Raw genomic sequence first — 19,953 nt, forward strand, 5'->3', positions numbered from 1 at the left:
CACCCAACAGCGGCCAACATCCGACAGCCGTGGACTGCGGCCGTCGCTGGAGACGGCTGCCGCACCCAACGGCGGCAAACATCCGACAGCCGTGGACTGCGGCCGTCGCTGGAGGCGGCTGTCGCACCCAACAGCGGCCAACATCCGACAGCCGTGGACTGCGGACGTCGCTGGAGACGGCTGTCGCACCCAACGGCGGCAAACATCCGACGGCCGTGGACTGCGGACGTCGCTGGAAAAAACCGCCTGAAGCGCATTCATGACCAGCCTTCCCGGGCGTCAGACGTCAGGGTAGGTGATGTGGTACGCGGTCGACCAGTAGAAAAAGGAGTTAAACGTTCTGCATACAGTAAATGGTGGAAAGACTACATCTCACAATTGCGTAATGCCAGCAACACAATTAGTACTGCAACTGCGCCGGGCCAAGATCAACCAGCTTCAATAGACGACGCAGTAATACCACCAGAACCGCGAACGCACGTTGCGACCTCGGTGAGAAAGACGCAGAATATCGCAACAAAGATCAGCGTCATTGAGGTCACATCCCAAAGCTGTCGTTTAGATTTCCAGGCATCGGTAAGAACATTCCGGAACCTTCAAGCAATGAAGTAGAAGTCAGCCTACACAAATTGAGGGATGACGTACTGCGCACGCTCAAAAACCATCAAGTAGGCAAACTAAATGTCACTGCAGATCAGCGGAACTTTATCAGGGACCTTACCAAAAATGATGTAGTTAAACAGAGCAATAAGTGTAAGGCTTTTGTAATCAAAGATAGGCTAACTTATGTAAACAAGGCTAAGGCTATACTTAACGACAGCGACAGCTATGCAACTTTGAATAGGAACCCAGTCCCTCAGGTAGAGGCTAAAACAAAAAGAGCACTAAACAGCACAGTTAGCGGAAAATTTTCGGACACAACCATCAAAGATTGAACACCAAAACACAAAAGAACGCCTGTATTCTATGGGCTACCTAAAGATCACAGACCTGCAGTGCCCCTTAGACCTGTCATATCTGCGTGCGGTGGTCCTGCAGAAAAAAACGTCGTGTATTTTACGCCACTGACGGTGGAAAGGGGGAAAAAACCGCACAACGTAAGAAAGTTTTTATCAAGCCTTCTGACTCTGGTATAATTCTGCAGTGCAATTCTGCGCATCCAACTTCCACTAAGCACAACATAATTCCTTACATGTTTCATAGGGCTCTAAACAACTCAAGTAGTGAAAAGGAAAGGAAGAGCATAAACAAAATATGCTCTTGGCTTTTGGACAATGGATATTCTTTCCAACTTTTAGGTAGGATGTTGGAAGAAGTAAAAAAAGTCTGGAGCGCGTGGGGGATGGGTGGTAGGAGGCAGAAACACGTCCTATCGGAAGACGGGTTCTTAACGTTACTTTAAAAAGATAAGCATTTGCTTTGGAAGATCAAACACATTGTGAGAGAAATAAAAACTGCGCGTACGCATAGCTTGGAAGAAAAACAATAAGCTTTATAAGTCTTTGGTGAAATCTGCTATCTCGACGCCTAAGTGGCCAGCTGACAATATATGTTATTCATGCAGTTCTGGGCATCAAGGGGTTTGCACGCCAAAAAACTTGGTTTGCGAAATCAAGTGTAGACTGTGTCAAAAACATTAGAGGGGCATATTCTATGTCGGGGAGTCCATGCACCCCATTCGTTTGAGATATAATGGACAGCTACGAGACGCTAAAATTAAAACAGGAAATCCCCTTCCGGTGGCCTTTTTTGACAAAACACGCCCAGGTTGAAATCAAGGGAGGTATGGACCCTATGCCCCTTTTAGAACTTGAAGTCATCCACGGAGCATAGGACCACTCAGGCAGGAAAATAAGTGAATCTATTCTTACAGAAAATAGGCGACCAAGTCTTAACATACAGGGCTGATCATGGCCGATTATGTGAACGTGATATGTGCATTGATGTGTGATGTGTACTAGCTTAAAATCGTTCGCATGTGTAAGTGATGCCCGACGCGTGATGTGCGATGCCCATCCAATTCAAATCGCTTGCATATATAAATGATGCGTGATGTGTGATGCCCGTTTACTTCAACTCGCTTGCATATTTGAATGAAGCGTGATGCGTCATGCCTGCTTGCTTGAATTCGTTTCAATGTACATGTATGTTCGCGCACTCTAATTCTAAGGTGGACACTGTATCGTGGTAGTGGCTGGCAATCGGTCGTTGTTTAATCCCCTGAGTGTTGGTGTCTGTCTTGTAAAACTGTCTTGCTGTTAAGAAAAACACAACTGAAAAATCGAGTAGAATCATCGACAGGCAATTTTGAATTTGCTTTTGCTATCGTTTCGATATTGGCATGTTGCCGAAATATCAACCTGACTTTATCTCCATTCTCTTGGTTTTTCTCCGGAGAATGAGACTATTAATCCTGCCTTGCCAGAAGGTACTGGTTACACGATGTTATCAAGCAAGCATCATATTTGATATCAAATCCTGACATTGCAAGCTGTGTTTATATGATCACGAGTAGTCACACATAGCCACAATCTGGATTTGAAGCGTCAGATTTTGACAGTGTATTGTAGCCAATGCCTGCTCTAAAACATCGTGTTATCAGCATCCCTGATATACTCAAGGTCTTTTAATGCCAGAATTAAAACTCGAACTCGAACACCAAATACAATTAGCAATAGCTCGATGGCGCATGAATGTACATTATGCTGCATCAAATGAAGTTACACCCAACTCAAGCTAAATGGATGTTCCACAGTCAAAGACATTGATGTGAGCATCAGATATGATTGGAACAGCTTACTTGTAACTCTTTGTAAGCTTTCAAGCTCCAAAAACAACCCCAACTAGCAAAATTTCAAAGTTTGTAAAAATTCACGCCATCACGCCATCGTTTGATGGCGTCATGGAGTCGTTTTGTGACGAAAACAAATACCTGGCAGCATCTGGCGGTCAGACGTAAAGAAAACCTCGAAACGCACGAGAGCTAACGCTAGCGGGCTTTCCTCGTGGCAGGTGCTGTGTCCAATGGTGGGTTAATGAATAGTTTGTTTGTGGATTTTTTGTCTTGGAACGGGACGAAAACATAAACATAGACGCAGGTATCGATACGTCATATTTTATTTGGGATCATTAGACTTCAGAATACCAAAACCATGTTCCCTCTCAGAAGTTCAACTTATGTCAAATAAGTGTGATCCCACACTTCCACAGCACGCGGAACTGTCAAATTGCAGGTTTTCCCATAGTTCCCATACAGGTTTTGGTTGAGATACCGCATTTCGCTGTGAGTTCCCTCCAAAACATAATCTCAACGGGAGTTCATGGTTATGCAACTGAAGAGGTTTTGCTGAAAGGACACAATTTTTTGCTCAAGATTTAAATTTGTCATGCAATGTGTGTTGGGTATTTAGTAACATATTTCAAAAATTGATGCAATATTCCCCTAATTATATGATAGCTCAAGCGAGCTATCATATAATTAGGGGAATATTGCATCATGCAAGGTTCTTTGCTCCAGCCCACAGTGCGCCAACCGAGCTGTCTGCAAGAAATACGCCGGTAGAAGAAAAAAGTCAGCAGAAAAAAAGACAGATTTGCCGTCGTGTCTTTCTGATGGCATTCAGGAAACTGCCGTACTTATTTTGACAGGGAGTGGTGGTTTTTTACAACAATGGCCCGTGGTCTAGAAACAAGGAAAAATGCCCCGTTGACGACGAGTGTCGTACAACCCGAAAGTGCTCACGCTTACGTTCGCGACACGCACTAAGCAGCGGAATCTTGCTAAAACCCAATCACCTCCCGCGGATTTTATCATATGTGCTGCATCATCACTTTTGCGAGGGTATCAGCGGCCATGCTGTTGTTGACCAAAGCAGAAAACAGCCTGTAGTATCACAGCGATCGTATGACGTTTCTATGACATCATCAATGCCACGGTGACTTTGAAATAGTCTTCCAATAGCCTTTTTCCACTTTTACGGGTGTGGAACCAGAGGGTTTTGGTTTTAAAAAGGCCATGGCCGTGAACTGCAGCAAAAGGTCCTCAAAATGGCTATTTTAGTTCAAAACCCCATGCAAAGGTGGAAAGCTTCCCTTAATGTCATATGCTATGCCTTCTTCAGGGTAAGTGACGGCTAGCTCGAATAACTCATCGCTAAGAGCAATGAAACACAGTCCCGGAAGTCGAGCAGATCATAACATCACAACAAGCTCTAAAAGATTACGCTGTTTCGAGCAGACCATAAGATTACAGGGAGCTCTAAAAGATTAAGCTGTTCTGTGCTGCGACTTAGGTCCCGGAGGACAGATGCTACTGACAGCCAAACAGTGAGATGCCTGTTCCCGTCTTGCTTTGATGAGTTTAAGGCACTTTCGGCCTGAAAAAGCCATTTCGGACTGACGGAAACTGAGGGGAGGCAACATTTGCGACCGTCCGCGCTACCCTAGACCACGAACGGGCTTTACCCCACGATACAACCACGCCGCAGTGTGAGCGCGAGATTTACCCCACGAGCCAACCATGCCGGAGTGTGAGCGCCTAGATATACGCGTGCTGTGGTTAACTGGCCACCGAGGCGCAAACATAAAGCACATTTTATTTCCAAACAAAAGCACACATGTGTGGTGATTAAAACGGTCGCTAAGGTATTGCGGCTTAACGCGAGCCACCGCGCACGGCATTGGCCGGCTCCTAGCGACGGCTGCAGCAATGCCCTTGGCGTGGTGAGGCATTGTGAGGAAGCAGCGTCCAGAGAGGGTACTGGTTTCGTGGTCGGGTGCACATTGCACATGCCAACTATACTTAATAGTGAGCCACCAGGCTGCACGGTCTGCAAGCTTCCGTGCCTCCCCTATATAAACAACACGGCGGGAAACAGCGCAGGAAGAGACAGAAATCGACCTCATTGAGCAGAACCTGAGGGGAGTCCAACTCAGAACGTTCAATGCAACCCTGTAAACTTAGGATGTTAACTTACTTCAACTCTTTGAACCAACAGCGTTCAATGTGATCTCTGGAAACACGCATTGCGCTTGCATTCGTCTGGTAATTCGAGCGATTCGAAGGCATTCGCTATGGCGTGGGTACCCCTGTTGTTTCTTTGCTGGAATGCTTATTCCTTTGTTCGGTGGTTTTTCATTTGCATGTGTCGACAACTTAAGAATAACGAAAAGAACCTTATGTAAAGCGCATGCATACACATATACCATACGCATAAACCTCGACTCATCGTGAGAAACTGACGTTACGTGACGGTTCAGTTGGCTCGCGCACATAGCTTGGGTCTTTCCACAAGGCCAATGGGAAGAGCGTTGGAGGCCCTGGTGGCACCATCATGTGCACATGGCCGCCTGCGTGCGTCGGTCCCCACCTTGGATCGGTTCAGTTGGCAGCCCTGCCTTCTGTTTCTGAGCTCGGGGTGTCATCGTGCAGCTCCATTCTGCGCCAGGGCAACAGAAGTCTGGGTTCTCCAAAGTTTTGACTAGTATGTATGGACACGTGCTGCAAGTATGCCAGAATCGGGATTAAGGCCAGATTTAGGATGTTATGCCAAAAGTTGGTAGTGTTGTGCTAGCAGTATCTTTGGTTCGCTTGTGGCGGTTAAGTGTAATCGCGTTTGTCAGTCAAAAACGTTTGAAGTGCGTTGAAACTCAGTGCGTGCGCCTGCGTTACGAAGTGTCGGTAGTGGGGCTGGCGGTTGGAGCGTCGGATTGCTTTAAAGGAATATCAGACGTCTTTAGATTAATCGGATATAAATATTGTTCTTTGACAGGTCAGATTATGTGTCGGTTTACACATCGTGGCTCATTTGAAACGTTCTGCATCATGGTTGATCACGTAATGACTCAGTTACTGTACAGCGAGTCAGTCATGAACATCGTGGCGTAGGCTATCGGCTGTTGAGTGCTGCATGCGACGTGACTGGTCGAAGTATTCTCAGGTATATTAATGCACGAGGCGAGAATCTGATTATTTTTCAATCTATGAATACTGAGATCATTGTCCGATTGACATTTGAATATTGCACACGCGCAATGATAACCTTGCACCATTATCTACAGGGGTCTTACCAGCCATGAAATAGGCCAAGCAGCAATTATATCAGTTCAGCACGATAACTTGACCACATCATATATATTTATTGAGGGATGAATGTCACTTTAAGGTGATGGAAGTGTTTGCTATCATGCAATGTCGTGCACCCACCTGTTATGATATTTAAGCAGAGAACTTACCAGCCTGCACTGTTAAGAGTGGGTCATCTGATGTCAAAAACTGGCTGAGGTTTCTGGCGTAACTCGGTTTACTTGAAATTGTAAGGTTATGTCTTTCAAGACCAAGAAAATCAAAACGTGTAAATTATTGGTGGGTTGTGATGGGGGGCCGTCTCAACCCGCCTCCATCCAATGTGTGTTTCTCATTGGGTCTGTAACACTTCATTTTGAACAAATGCTATTTTCACTTTTTAGTTTTGTTTCATTCATCTCAAAGCCCAGCCAAGGCCATCAAATGATCCCCAAAGTAGGTAATCATGGTGAAATATTAACTCACACCCTAGTTTTTTTTTGTTGTTATGATATTCTAGCAACAATATGAAAAGCGAGCATCAACATTGGTTGGTGCATCTCAACATTGTGGGGGAAGACCCCATCACAAAATACAGTTTTTCAACACAACTGCGTGCAATGCGAACCCGATGCTTAACAGCAACCTGTGCTTGGTAAATGTATCCAATGTAAGCAGAAAATGTTGTAGACTATCGGTACAATGTCTTGTGTTGTACCTGAAACTTACAGTTGATCAATCAGATAAGGCATCTTTGCGATTTATGCTAAATCTTGTGCTGAAATAGTGAAATCATTCACGATGCAAGGCTAACGACTTTATTATGACAGAATAAAATGATTGCTTATCCGGGGGAGGATTCCAGCATTGTGACGTTTATAGAAGTTTAAGTTTTAGTCAAATATTGCAATATTCTGAATGTTCAGTTGTAATCCAGTCCTCAGCAGTGTACCTATCACCAAACATAATTGCATAATAATATTACCACAATGTCTTTGTAACCATGACAACAGGGCGTGTTTAGTGGAAAACGGTACAGAAATATTAAATCCACAGCTCATGTTGCGTTTTAATAAGATTGTGCATAGCTGGGGCATGATTTGGGGCAATCACAGGTCCATTTATTGCTCTTATTGCCTTGAGCCAGTGCTGCAAATGTTTCTGACAATGATGTGCCAAATATCTATTGTGCAGCTTTCTAATGTGAAGACTAGCTTTCGGGGTTTAGTTATTCACTGAAGCCCGTGATAAAACGTTTGCATTCTCCTTATGACAAAAACTTTTCCTGCAGATGCTTTTAGGGGGCATGGTCACATAGGTTTGTCGGGTGCTTAAACTCTTCAAGAGTATTCCGAGGAATTTTCCAAATATTTTCATTTCAGGGCAGCTGTACAGTACCAGCTCGCCGTCATGGCACTTATCGCTAAAATTTTAACCATTCTGCTTTAAAGCAAAACTGATGTACAAAAAGAGGTGCTTGCCATGTCACCGTGCCATCGTTGCTGTGCTGGTCTTGAGACGACACTGCCGGTCCTGCACAGCAGTGGCCGCCGGCATTACAACTTAAGCACCTAACACAGTACCTGGTCCTACCTCTCACCGCGTTGAGGACGCCCAGCTTTTGACGACTACCGTCGCGATAGGTTCTACGCACCCGGCAGAATAAAGCTACGCACCCCTGCCACACTTTATTGCCTGTAGCCCGGTGGCTACATAGCACTTGTCGAGTATATCTTATAGGTTGAAAAGATATCATGCGTATTTCTCGCGATAACTCACAACACGTTTCACAGCGCGACGGCTGCATCTTCAGGCTATACATGCTGCATATATATATATATATATATATATATATATATATATATATATATATATATATATATATATATAGCTTGTGAGGAGATCAGAGGATCGTTGCGCTCGATCAGTCTCCGGCCAGTTAGTGGCCGTATTTACTTTGTTCCATCTCAACTCTGCTGAAAAAAGTTGGCGGGAATGGGATTCGATCCTACAACTGTACATTGCGGCGCGCACATGGGTGTACGTTTTGCCTGATAGCTCAGAAAGGAGTGCCACGGCGCAGACTTCTGATCCCGGAGTTTGAAAGGGCATTGGTCAAGATTCATTGCTATGCACTTTTCGTGCACCTATATATTCAAGATTTAGAAAGCCGTGGACGTGAAAAAGGGCATTTAACACGGGAACGTACCGCTAGTCCTGAAATGTGCACCGTTGCTGCCACAACTTATGCTAGATTTTGGACCCCCCCCACACCCGGTTCTGCGCTAGGCCGCTCGGCCGTCCTGCATGTCAGAACTTGTGCTATGACACATCTGTGCGCTTCATCACAGTCTTTTTGAACTGTGGTCACTAGGGCTGGCGCAACACGCACCGGACATAGACATGCCTGTTCTGACCATGCCCAGAAATTGAGCGTTTTTTGCGCCCGCGACAGGGGCTTATTACGTTACTCATGGAGGGGAGGGGATTAATGTAGCGTATGTAAAGCGTAACAGGGGAGAGGTGATGGGATGGGAGGCGTAACGTCACGCGTAGATGGGGTCCCAAACTATGCTTAAAGCCGGTTTAAAATGTTGTTTACCCTCCAAGTGGGTATCATCGGCTTTCTCTTATGACAAGCATCATGCACGTTTTTATTTCACACCTCTCCCTCATATTCATCTCCCTCAATTAGGGTCCCAAACAGACGTTACCTTTTTGGGACGTTACGTTTAACTCAGCGCAACTGGAGAGAGAAGGCTGTAACCCAGAGCAACCAGTGCGTAATCATGCGGGAAGAGCGGTTGAAAAATGTCCAAAAACACCTTAAGGTAAGCTGCGGACTGCCCCACATGGCCTCGACATCTTCCGTATGCCGTAATACAAGACCAGGCATCACCAGTTCTTAAAATGTCACTTATTCATTGACATCAACCGGAAACAAATCCTGGTGCATTACACACTTGGCATGGCTGAGTGCAAGCGAAAGCACAGCGCATTCCGCCACACATATGGGATCACATGTATGTTACGATAGCACGCTACGGCCAGGTGGTAACGGCGTCAGACTCGCTGGTGTCTCCTGTGCAGTCACCGAGCTCCAGGTGGTTCACATTGTCTCAGAAGTTCATTCCTCACGGAGTTCCAGTTCTGCTTTTGCCGCCGGTTTTCCAGCCGTTTTGTTCATGACAAGGGCGCGAAAGAACTCGCGGCCGTTTCAGCCTTATGTAGCCATCAGGCATGAAAGCAGCTTTCCACCTCTTCTTTTCTTCGTTGCCGTTTCTGCGCTTTGTCCTGCCTATGTGACTAGGCAACGTCTCGTCTCACTGGAAACATGCTGTCGCATTCAGCCATCAGCTGGTCACCCAGCTGTCCGGTGAGCGAGCCTGGAAACCCGCGCACACCCTGACGTAGGCTCCTCGTACGAGGAAGTCGGTAAGGGTGATTGCTTACGGCCGCGGCAGAACTGGAGCACTGTTACCGTTCATCTCAATTCCATGGCTTCGAAATGGTTAGTGGAGCTGAAAGAGCTCTACGTTAGAGCACTTCACGGACTGGACCAGTCACCGGATTGTGGATCAATCCGCGGGCCGCACTGGACCGGATCAGAAATTTCCACCAAACGAATTAGGACCGGATCGGATTTTCAGATCTGCCGGCTCACACAGATTGAGCGAATTGAAAGCCAATGAAATGGACGTTAACGTTCAATGGTCCCTGAAATGGTCAATGATGGCATTAACTCAGAAAAGAACCTTTAACCAACGAAACATAAAAGCTTCAGTTGTAAGCAATTCACAGATTGCGTAGTGTATACCTCCGCCCACACATTTCACAAACAAATCTGATGAACAGATCACATTGGCAAAATGATATGAATAAAACTCACTGCTATGGAAAACGTGGTCTCCCATTCCTTTCAAGGTAAATAAAATGCATGATAATCTAATAGCCAATCTCATCATAGCATAGGTACCATTCCTCCTGACCTTTTCAGCTGTCCCATTAAAGCCCGGTGGTTTACATTGCATTTCAGAAGGGAAAATTTAGGAGGGACATGTTTTGTTGGAAGAAAGCACAGCACAGCCTTGAAATCCATGCTCATGTCTGAGAAATATCAAAAAAGATTAACCCTATAGCAGCATCTGCTTACCAATTCAGTCAGCCAAGTTTGTGAGTTTAACATCAGCTTCAATTTAAGTATGTTGCTTCAACCGATCCATTTCCAGGTCCCTACCAGAACAAATATTGTTACACCTTCACAATCATTTGTTTACCATTGCCCTCCCCAATTCATGTACCTCAAAGAATGAGCATGTTGTCCTCTGCAACCGTGAATTTCTCACCAATTGATTAACTGCTCGATGTGCGTTAGGAGCACATTGCGTCCAGCTAAAACACCTTGGCATTAGGAATGTGCTTACTGATTTGCGTTCTATCTGCTCTGCTCCTACCTGCATAAACCACGCACAGTTTGGGTCCCAACATTACATTTGCACACCTGCGATTCTCCTGTAATAATTACGAAGTCAAGACACTGCACAAAAAGCCAGGAAATTAACGAAGCTGAACTTGGTGTCACTAAAGCCGTCCATTCATACCTCAAATGAAGATCTGGTAAGATTTGTAGCAGCTTGTGCAATCACGCAAGCCTTTAGGAGGTGACTAACACGTATATAAGATGCCAAAGCACCAGAGGTCATGGCAAATGTCCAATAACGGGCGAAATGCACCTACTCGCGCCACACGTTTTGCAAATATGCGAGAATTAACACGCGCCCAGTAGCCGGCTGAATAACTTTCGCTAGGGTGGGGCTCAATTTGGCCCCCTAAGATCTAAAAAACTAAGATAGCTAGAAATACCACATTCACAGGGTACATTGATCTGTACGTGAGCTTAGTTGTGTCAAAATTATATGTTCCTAGATCATGACCTTGGGTCAAATACGGTCAAGGCCAAAAGTTGAAACGAAGCTAAGGTCAAACAGGGGCAAATTAAAGATTAGTGCCTCCAGTGCCCCAGAACCCCCTATGCAACGTGAAACTGGTTACCTATACTAAGCAAAAGATCATTGAGGTCAGTGACTTTGTTTGACCTTTATGATGTCAAGGTGACCAAATACCTAAGAGCTTGCTCCTACTTTGCATTTCAAATAAGAGTCAGGGATTGCGCTAGGAGATATGTTCCAAAAACACAATGTTAACCTGGATAATTTTAGGTCAATGAGCATCTCTGATGTTTACAAATGGCATGTGACATGTTTCCTGCGGTAATTGTCATTAATAAATTCCAAATAAATCTCAAAAACTATTCCATAAGAACAGGTGGGGGGGGGGGGGGGGGAGGAAGGCGCTGGTAGCCGCGCCAGGGGGAGGGGGACACGGCCACACCGCGCCGTTCGAAAATTATTCTGAAAAACCTTTGGGGGTGGGGGGTTAATTTGACCCGCACCCGAACGCGTGTTAAATATCTGTGTATGTGGCGATCACTGCGTACGAGAGATGCTACACACATCGATCAAATGCTGCACGATGTAACAAAGTGCCTGTGGTACTTGCCTTAGCGCGGGGAGCCAGAATCGCTTTTGAACTAGGGTGAAAGTAAAAAATTCCGTCGCAAAAAGACTATGCGGAAGTGAAAAAATCACTTAAAAAAGATGGAGCTTATGAGCTCGTGAGTGATGCTTCAGCAACAAAGACATCTATTTCAAGTTGGCATGGACGTAATAACAGGGACCTGACAAAACCATTTCGTTGTTTAACATCCTAGGCCTTTAAAGTGAAACAGAATACATAAACACGCGCTCGGGTGGGGGGTAGGGTGGGGACAAATTGACCCCCCCGAGGGCGTTTCCCGAATGGCTTCTGAACGGCGCGGCGTAGCCGCGCCAAATTTTGCACAGGTGTAGAAAATTGCATAGCGGATCGTTTGACACACAAATTTGAGGTGTACCTTGTAAGGTCGCTGACCTATGACAGGTCAAAGTCAGCCCATGGTTTCCGCGAAGGCAATTTCTAGGGAATCGTTCAATCCGACACAACAACGGAGTGTTTGACGAAGACGTACATATCTGAGATGCTTTCTTAGGCACCACAAATATTGAATGAGCAAATTATGTTGACCTAAAGTCAGGTATGATGGTCAAACCAAGGTCAAAACCAACCTGATTTATCACCCTTGGGCTTGCTGTATGGGATAGTTCCTGGTGCTCATTTCGAATTTATTGACAGCAGGAACCGCATAATACATCTTCATTTGACTTTTTAGAGGTCAGAACAGGTCATTAACCTAAGATGACCCAGGTAAAATGTTTTGTTTTAGGAACATACTGTCTAGTGTAATTTTTGTCGCTTATTCAAATGCAAAACGCAGATCAGTCTTGTATAATTTTGGTCACCATAACCTTCAAAGGGTCAAACAAGATTAATGACCTCAAAGGGGCTTGTGAACTTTTCCTTAGAGACAGTTGCCTAGGTCCTGGGGGCACTTTGGAGACCAACCTGGAATTTGACCTTGTTTGACCTTATTTGACCTGAAGGTCATGACCTAGGAAGCTAAAACCATAACCTAAGTGAGTTCACGTATAGGTCAAGACACCCTGTAAATTTGGTGTCTCTAGCTTTCTTAGTTCCCGAGATCTCAGAGAGGGGGGGGGGCAAATTGCCCCCCCCCCCCGCCCCCACCTGAGCGAAGGGTATCTAGCCTGCCAACCGGGGCCGCGTTAAAGCATAGTAATTTAATGACAGTATTAAGAGCATGGCAAATTAATAACAGCAATAATTTGATGCCGCGCTTTTCAATTCCCTTCCACAGCACTTATAAAACAAAACAAAGCAAAGGAATTTAATAATAAAATAACAACAGAAAATTCGACAAGCCTAAAAGACTCACACAAACAAAAAAAACCTTGGACTCCTACACATCAGCTCATCACCAAGTCAAACACAATAGACATACTTCTGGCTTCTGTTAAGATGGGGTCAGGGAAAACAAACATTTTGCCAGTGTTTCTAACAAAATACCAATGTTGATTTCCACGAAAGTAGCCCATGCCTAACCTAAAGAAGCCTTACATCATCTCATCCTGTATAACCTGTTTGTATCACAGCAGCAGTTGTGAGTTACTGATTCTTGCACAATTCCTATTGTCACTTGCCATGCACTTGACCAACTTAACCTAACTTAGAATAGCCCATATGATGAACATCATTTCAACTCACCTATCTGTTGACAGCAGCACTTGTGATAAAAAACATGATATTTAAAGCTAGTTTTTGGCCGGTTCCAACTTGTATTTTTATTCAGTTCATATGCGTATGCTTGTTGACATCAGACAAAGTTGACAACACATAAATTAAAACACTTAAAATCACTTTGAACAACTTATTTTGATTGTCATGGTTAACCTATGTCAAGGGCAATAATGGGCATGCTCCACAAAACAATCTCTCTTCTCCAAAAATAACACAACTTTTAGATGATCATGCCCGAATTGCTGCTCGCCTTTTCAGCTGCAGCAAATGCATCCATTTGGGCTTGTTTATTCATATTTAATGACAAAGTTTGAGATGTTGGCTTCACATTTAAAATGGGGTGGTCTAACTATTTGTTACATACCAATATTTAACTCATATTATAATTGCTATGCAGCTTAGAGTATCTCTGTGTTAAAAATATAGCGCATATATGCAGTACAGTCATTTGCCGGTCAGCAAACCACAACAACGATAGAAAACATGTGGTTAAAGCAGCCATAAGGGATCTTTTTAAGAAATTTGGGGCAAATAACCAAGAATATGGAACGAAATAAGCCCATTGCATGCCTTGTGGCATCACGATTCAGTACATTTTGCATGGTCTGCTGGCAGACAGAGTCATCCGACTCCCTCCCCAAATATAAATATCAATCATGCCCGCCAACCTTCGAGATTAAAATGCGAAACAAGTAAGAGGTGTGCATGATAAACATCTCCAGAGGGCAGAATTTCGCCATCAAACGCTTCTGTATTAGCTGCGTCAGGTCTGTCCGAGGGCTCTGTATGGCAGCATTTATTCTAATGCTAATGCCTTGCCAGGTAGCCTGGTGAGTCAGACTCTCGAAATGCTTGGATTTATCATCATTGAACACCGCCATAAACCAAGGAAACGGTTAACCGAAGGTTAAATAGGGCAAAAATGGCGGTAAAAATAAGTTCCGTGTTTCAAATTGTCTCCTTCATTCCCTGTGAATTGTTCACGCTTTGGTGCATATCAAACATGTTTGGGCGGCTGGCGAATTAATCCAATTTATGTATAGAATACGCACAAGTTTGCAGTTGGAGCATCTTGCAGAGAAATTAATCAAAATCTTAAGCAGCAGATGGTACCTTTAAAGACAATCGAAAAGGAAGAAAGAATGAAGTGGTATGACATTGGTATGATACCAAGAGAAACAAAAGTAGCTAAATAAATGCAAAGACTGGTACTTTTCTTGCAAAATTTTGTAATCAGCTGATTTGAGTTAAAATCTGTGAAGATAAGTGCTCAAATAGTGATATTCATCCTGTCAGCTTAATTTATAAGACATTTATTGAACTTTTCATTCATGCATTTTGGGAGTGATGCAATTTAGTGGTCAAGCTTCCGCGGGAAAAAAGAAGTACGTTGAGTAAAATTCTCTACCAGGCCTTGCTGGTGTTTGCATCACGCTCTGCTTTCGTGGTGTGGTGGTGAGACCAAAAAAATAGGGGATGCGTGAAAACCTTGCATTTGGCGCACAGCAGCAGATTGGCACGCATTTTGTAAACAAACCAAACTTAATGCGTGCAAGCGGCTGGGGTCGCTGGGGTTCTTGGGCTTGGAGGTCCCTTTGCGCCCTTGTTATGTGCATACGTAGACATCATTCAGATGTAGGTGAGGCAGGACATAGCCACTGGTGTCCAGGTTCTGCGGAGCCTCGTTTATGCTTGGTGGTTTCAAGTGAGCTCGGTTTTGGATGACATCTCAAAGCCTCAGAAAGAGAAATAGGGGTCTGGCATGTGCGATTAGATAATGTCAGGCGGGAGTGAAAAATTCACATAAAATATGAGGAAAATGAGTGAAAAATTCCTCCTCATAGGGTGTTGCTTTACACCCAAAGTCGGCAATCCTAGGACACTGCCTTAGAGTGGTGAAAACAGCAACAAGAAACCGATGCAAAGTGACGTATCATAGTCAGAATATGAGAAAAAAAGTTTCGAGCTGTTCAAATGTGACTTCACGCAATGTGATGTGCAATAGGAAATGCAAATTCATTTCGCCTTTTTCCTTTTCCTTCTTTTTCGTCTATTACGTTGAGAAGCCTGGCGCAGTCCGGCTGAAATGTTCTAAAAACAAATATTTTTGCGACCACTGATCGCAGTCTTATGCAGTATCAGCAACGATGAGCGCAATTCTAACATGTGAGCGGTGCAAGTGTTGAAACATTTGCATACAGGTGTATTTTTCACGTTTTTTTCCTCCATTACAATTGGAACTAACTTCAACCTACCTTTCTCATTAGAAAGGTTTACAGCCTACCTTTCTCATTAGAAAGGTTTACAGCTTACCTTTCTCATTAGCAAGAATTGCAAGCTGCTAAATATATGCATAACACGCGTCAAACCGGACAAAATCCCAACGAGGCCCGGCATATCTCGCGAAGGTTGTGAACCTCCAATGAAAGGCAGGCTTGTCACCGTACTGATCAAACCCATTGTCACGAACTTCCAAAAATGTCTGGCTCCTTCAGCTTAAAGGGAGCATGCTACACTTTATGTGCAAATTTCACATGTTCAGACGCGTTCACCATCAGACACGTACTAATTTATCAGGTATGCCAGTTGGTAGGACAGTCATATTAGCCTTATTCATCGGAGACAAACCAGGAGAATGGAGATATAGTTGGGCTGATATTTCGGCAACATGCCTTTATCGAAACAATAGAAGAAATGAGATTAAAATTGCCTGCCAATGATTATACTAGATTTTTCAGTTTTTTTTTAAACGCAAGCCACGGTTTTCTAAGACACCAACATTCACAGGATTAAACAAAGAGCGATTGTCAGTCGTTACCACGATACAGTGCCTACCTAATGATTAGAACGCGCGAACATACGTGCACATGCAAACGAATTCAAGCAAGTAGGTTGGGACTTAGACTTATTATTCGAAACCTAAATAACCGGGTGGCAACAGATGTCATTTATACAGTTCTGGGTTTCAAGGGGCTTACACGCAAAAAACCGGTTTACGAAATCAAGTGTAAACTGTGTGAAAAACATTGGAAGGACATAGTCTATGCCAGGGAGCTTATGCGCCGAATCCGTTTGAGTTATAATGACCACCTGCGAGACGCAAAAAACAAAACGGGGAATACCCCTTTCTGTGACCGTTTTTTGACAAATCACGCCCAGGCTGGAATCGAGAGAAGTATGGACCCTATACCCCTTTTAGAGCTTAAATTCATCCACAGAGCACAGGACCACCCAGACAGGAAAATAAAAAATAGATATTTTTATAAAAAGTTGGCTTCCAAATCTTTACATGCAGGGCTAATCATGGCCAATTATGCGAACGTGATGTGTACTTTTATGTGTGATGTGTGCTGACTTGAAATCGCTTTACATGTGTAAAGGATACCTGACGCATGATGTGGCATGCTTGTTCAATTGAGGTCGTTTGCATGTATAATTGCTGCGCGATGTGTGATACCTGGCTACTTCAACTCGCTTGCGTGTTTGAATGAAGCGTAAAGCGTGATGCCTATTTGCTTGAATTCGTCTGTCTTTACACGTATGTTCGCGCAGTCTAATTCTTAGGTAGGCACTGTATCGTGGTAATGAGTGGCAATCACTCTTTGTTTAACCCCCTGGATGTTGGTGTTCTGTAAAAAAACTGTGGCTTGCTTTAAAAAAAACCTTTTACCCTGAAAAATGGAGAAGAATCATCGGCAGGCAATTTTAAATTCATTCCTGTTATTGTTTCGATAAAGGAATGTTGCGGAGATACCAACCCATCTTTATTTTCATTTTCCTTGTTTTTCCCCGAGGAATAAGGCTAATACTACTGTCTTACCCATGTGGATAATGTTCCTCGCTAATGCACTGGACAACTAAAGTAATGTCAATTGTCTCGAAATCTTTCTGCATAGCTCAGAACTCTACTGAATGTAGGCGCTCCTGCGGGACAAATATCACTGAACTCATTGGTCGCAGCCATGAAATAAATTAATTTGCCTTGCATTTTCCAACGTGCGTGAGCAAAATGATCAACGCAGTCGAGACATCCCTAAACCCAACGTGTATGCTCTGTAGTTTGTAACACATTAACGTGTCAAAATTGTTGTGTAATAAATGCTACAAAAGTTTAGACAAAAATATATGCGACCATGGAGCTCTTATCCGGAGAACACAACGAAACGGCATGCCACGGTTTTGATTTTGCCCTAAAGCGTTTACCCCAGTGGCTTTTTTCGAGGCACACGTTGGCCTTGGGAATGGAAGAATCACGTGATTCATTTTCACGCACTGGATCAATCTTCAACCAATGCACTTCTCGATAGCCGGACCAACAGCTGGACCAAGCACAAGCGTTCTTCTATTCACACCAGTAGATATGCCGCGGCGGTTGTCATGCCGGCGGTGGTCGCTACAACTGCAGGGAAGAAGCATAGTGCTGTTAAAAAGCGTTCGCAGCGTAATTTGGGCTCCAAAATAGTTAAATTGATGTCTCTATGATGTATTGACGGTGCTGCAGTGACGCTAACCAGGGCTATTATCAGATTAACTGGTCCTAAGGTTTTACTAGAGTATACTTTAAAATATGCCCAAAAATTGGGACACTTCCTATAAGCCGCGGCGTCCCCTAAGCCATGATGATTGATAGATATCCTGCCTGTTTTCACCGCGCTGCTTCCCCGCCGCACGAGTCGTCGGTCTCACATTTTAGCATGTGGAGACCAGAATGTTACATCAATCGCTACACATGTGTTTGGCTGTGTAATGTAGTGAGCTTCTGGGCTGTACCAGCCCTAAATGAGGAAGATCGTCGTGCGGTTTGGTAGTTTACAGTTCCGGTCATTCCAGCGTTGATATTGGAAGAATAGGAACAGGTCACAGACGTTCTCATTGGTTCAAAATGATTGCCTTTTTCAACCGACATGCATGAGAACCACAGGCCAAACTCAGGCTGAGCACTGATTGCATACGTCCATTACTGCTTTTACTGTGTATCATTGTCTGTGGGTATGGACTGACAACAGAACTTACGGCAGCCTGGCAGGCACGATCGGGGCTCACGGCGGACGCCTGTGACCTGAGCGTGGCGTAACCCGAGCGTGGCCTGAGCACGATCTGGCCGGAGCGTGACCTGATCTAAGCGTGACCTGAACTAGGCGTGCTCTGACCTGAACGTGACCTGACCTGAGCGTGACCTGTGCGTGGTGATGTGGCAGCGGGCCGTCAGCTGAGATACCACCAGCTGTGTTCACAGCGTTCATAGCCCTGTGAACTCAGAGTGGCTCCCGCTCCCGGCCCGCTGGTGCTGACGCTCCGGAGAGTGGCTCCCACTCCCAGCCCGGTGGTGCTGACGCTCCGGAGAGCTGGCTCCCGCTCCCAGCCCGCCGGTGCTGACGCTCCGGAGAGTGGCTCCCACTCCCAGCCCGCAGTGGTGCTGACGCTCCGGAGAGTGGCTCCCGCTCCCAGCCCGCCGGTGCTGACGCTCCGGAGAGTGACTCCCACTCCCAGCCCGGTGGTGCTGACGCTCCGGAGTGCCCCCGACGCCCCGGTGGTGCTGACGCTCCGGAGAGTGGCTCCCACTCCCAGCCCGCTGGTGCTGACGCTCCGGAGTGTGACTCCCACTCCCAGCCCGGTGGTGCTGACGCTCCGGAGAGTGGCTCCCACTCCCAGCCCGCTGGTGCTGACGCTCCGGAGTGTGACTCCCACTCCTAGCCCGCTGGTGCTGACGCTCCGGAGTGTGACTCCCACTCCCAGCCCAGTGGTGCTGACGCTCCGGAGAGTGGCTCCCGCTCCCAGCCCGCCGGTGCTGACGCTCCGGAGTGTGACTCCCACTCCCAGCCCGCTGGTGCTGACGCTCCGGAGTTCCCCCGACGGCCCGGTGGTGCTGACGCTCCGGAGTGCCCCCGACGCTCTTCAGCAGCGCTGCCGGCTGTGACGCTGGGTCTGCCGAGCACTGCGGCGTTCGAACTCGTGAGTTTCGACTGGTTTTCAAAACCTCTGACTTAACACTTTATCATCTAGTACGTTTTCGACCATTAACCGACATATTTAAACTCGGTGGCAGGACGATTTTGGATAAATGTGCAGTTCAGTTTTGGGCCCATCAGATCGCTGCATCGCGATGCCTGAAGATAGGCAGCATCCAAGCAACAAATACCTTTCTCGACAGTCATGACATATGGCATCAGTAACGTATTCGCAGCAGTTTCAGCATGAATATTCTTTGGATGTTCCCTGGACTCTGACTATTATTTGTAGGTTAAATACTCTGACCACATTTCCAAACAGGCTATTACATCACCTGTATTTAAAGAATAGGCATAATGGTAGCAAACGGAGCAGTTGTCTATCGTTTATTTTCCATTCAAATCTTCCAATATTCATGTCCAAATACTGTCCGTAGTTTCTAATTTCAATGTCTGAAAATTTGCAAACACAAATTTTTCCCCTGCCCTAAGTTACAAAAAGCACTTAAGTCAGGCACACATGGTAAAAAAACCTCAAATATGGTTGAAATTAGGCAACCAGCGTCTAACATGACGAGTTTGGGCGGTTCCATGGAAATTGGTTCGGAATAACGTCCAACGCTTTCACTCTGGTAAAAATAACAACCTTGGCAAAAGGCCAGCCAACAATATTGCTATGTTTTTAGA

At 45.2% G+C, this 19,953-nt stretch overlaps 1 protein-coding gene across 1 annotated transcript in view; it reads left to right on the forward strand.

The window, feature by feature from the left end:
• LOC119094123 (extensin-like) overlaps positions 1–19,235 on the forward strand; it is a 34,685-nt gene extending 15,450 nt beyond the window's left edge. Inside the window, exon 2 of the mRNA XM_037217200.1 lies at positions 18,638–19,235. Coding sequence (XP_037073095.1) covers positions 18,638–19,235 — 598 coding nt within the window. The remainder of the gene's footprint in view (positions 1–18,637) is intronic.
• The last annotated feature ends 718 nt before the right edge of the window (positions 19,236–19,953 follow it).

The sequence above is a fragment of the Pollicipes pollicipes genome, unplaced genomic scaffold, assembly GCF_011947565.3.
Source record: "Pollicipes pollicipes isolate AB1234 unplaced genomic scaffold, Ppol_2.1 Scaffold_4002;HRSCAF=4701_pilon_pilon_pilon, whole genome shotgun sequence".
Taxonomy (NCBI): Eukaryota; Metazoa; Arthropoda; class Thecostraca; order Pollicipedomorpha; family Pollicipedidae; genus Pollicipes; species Pollicipes pollicipes.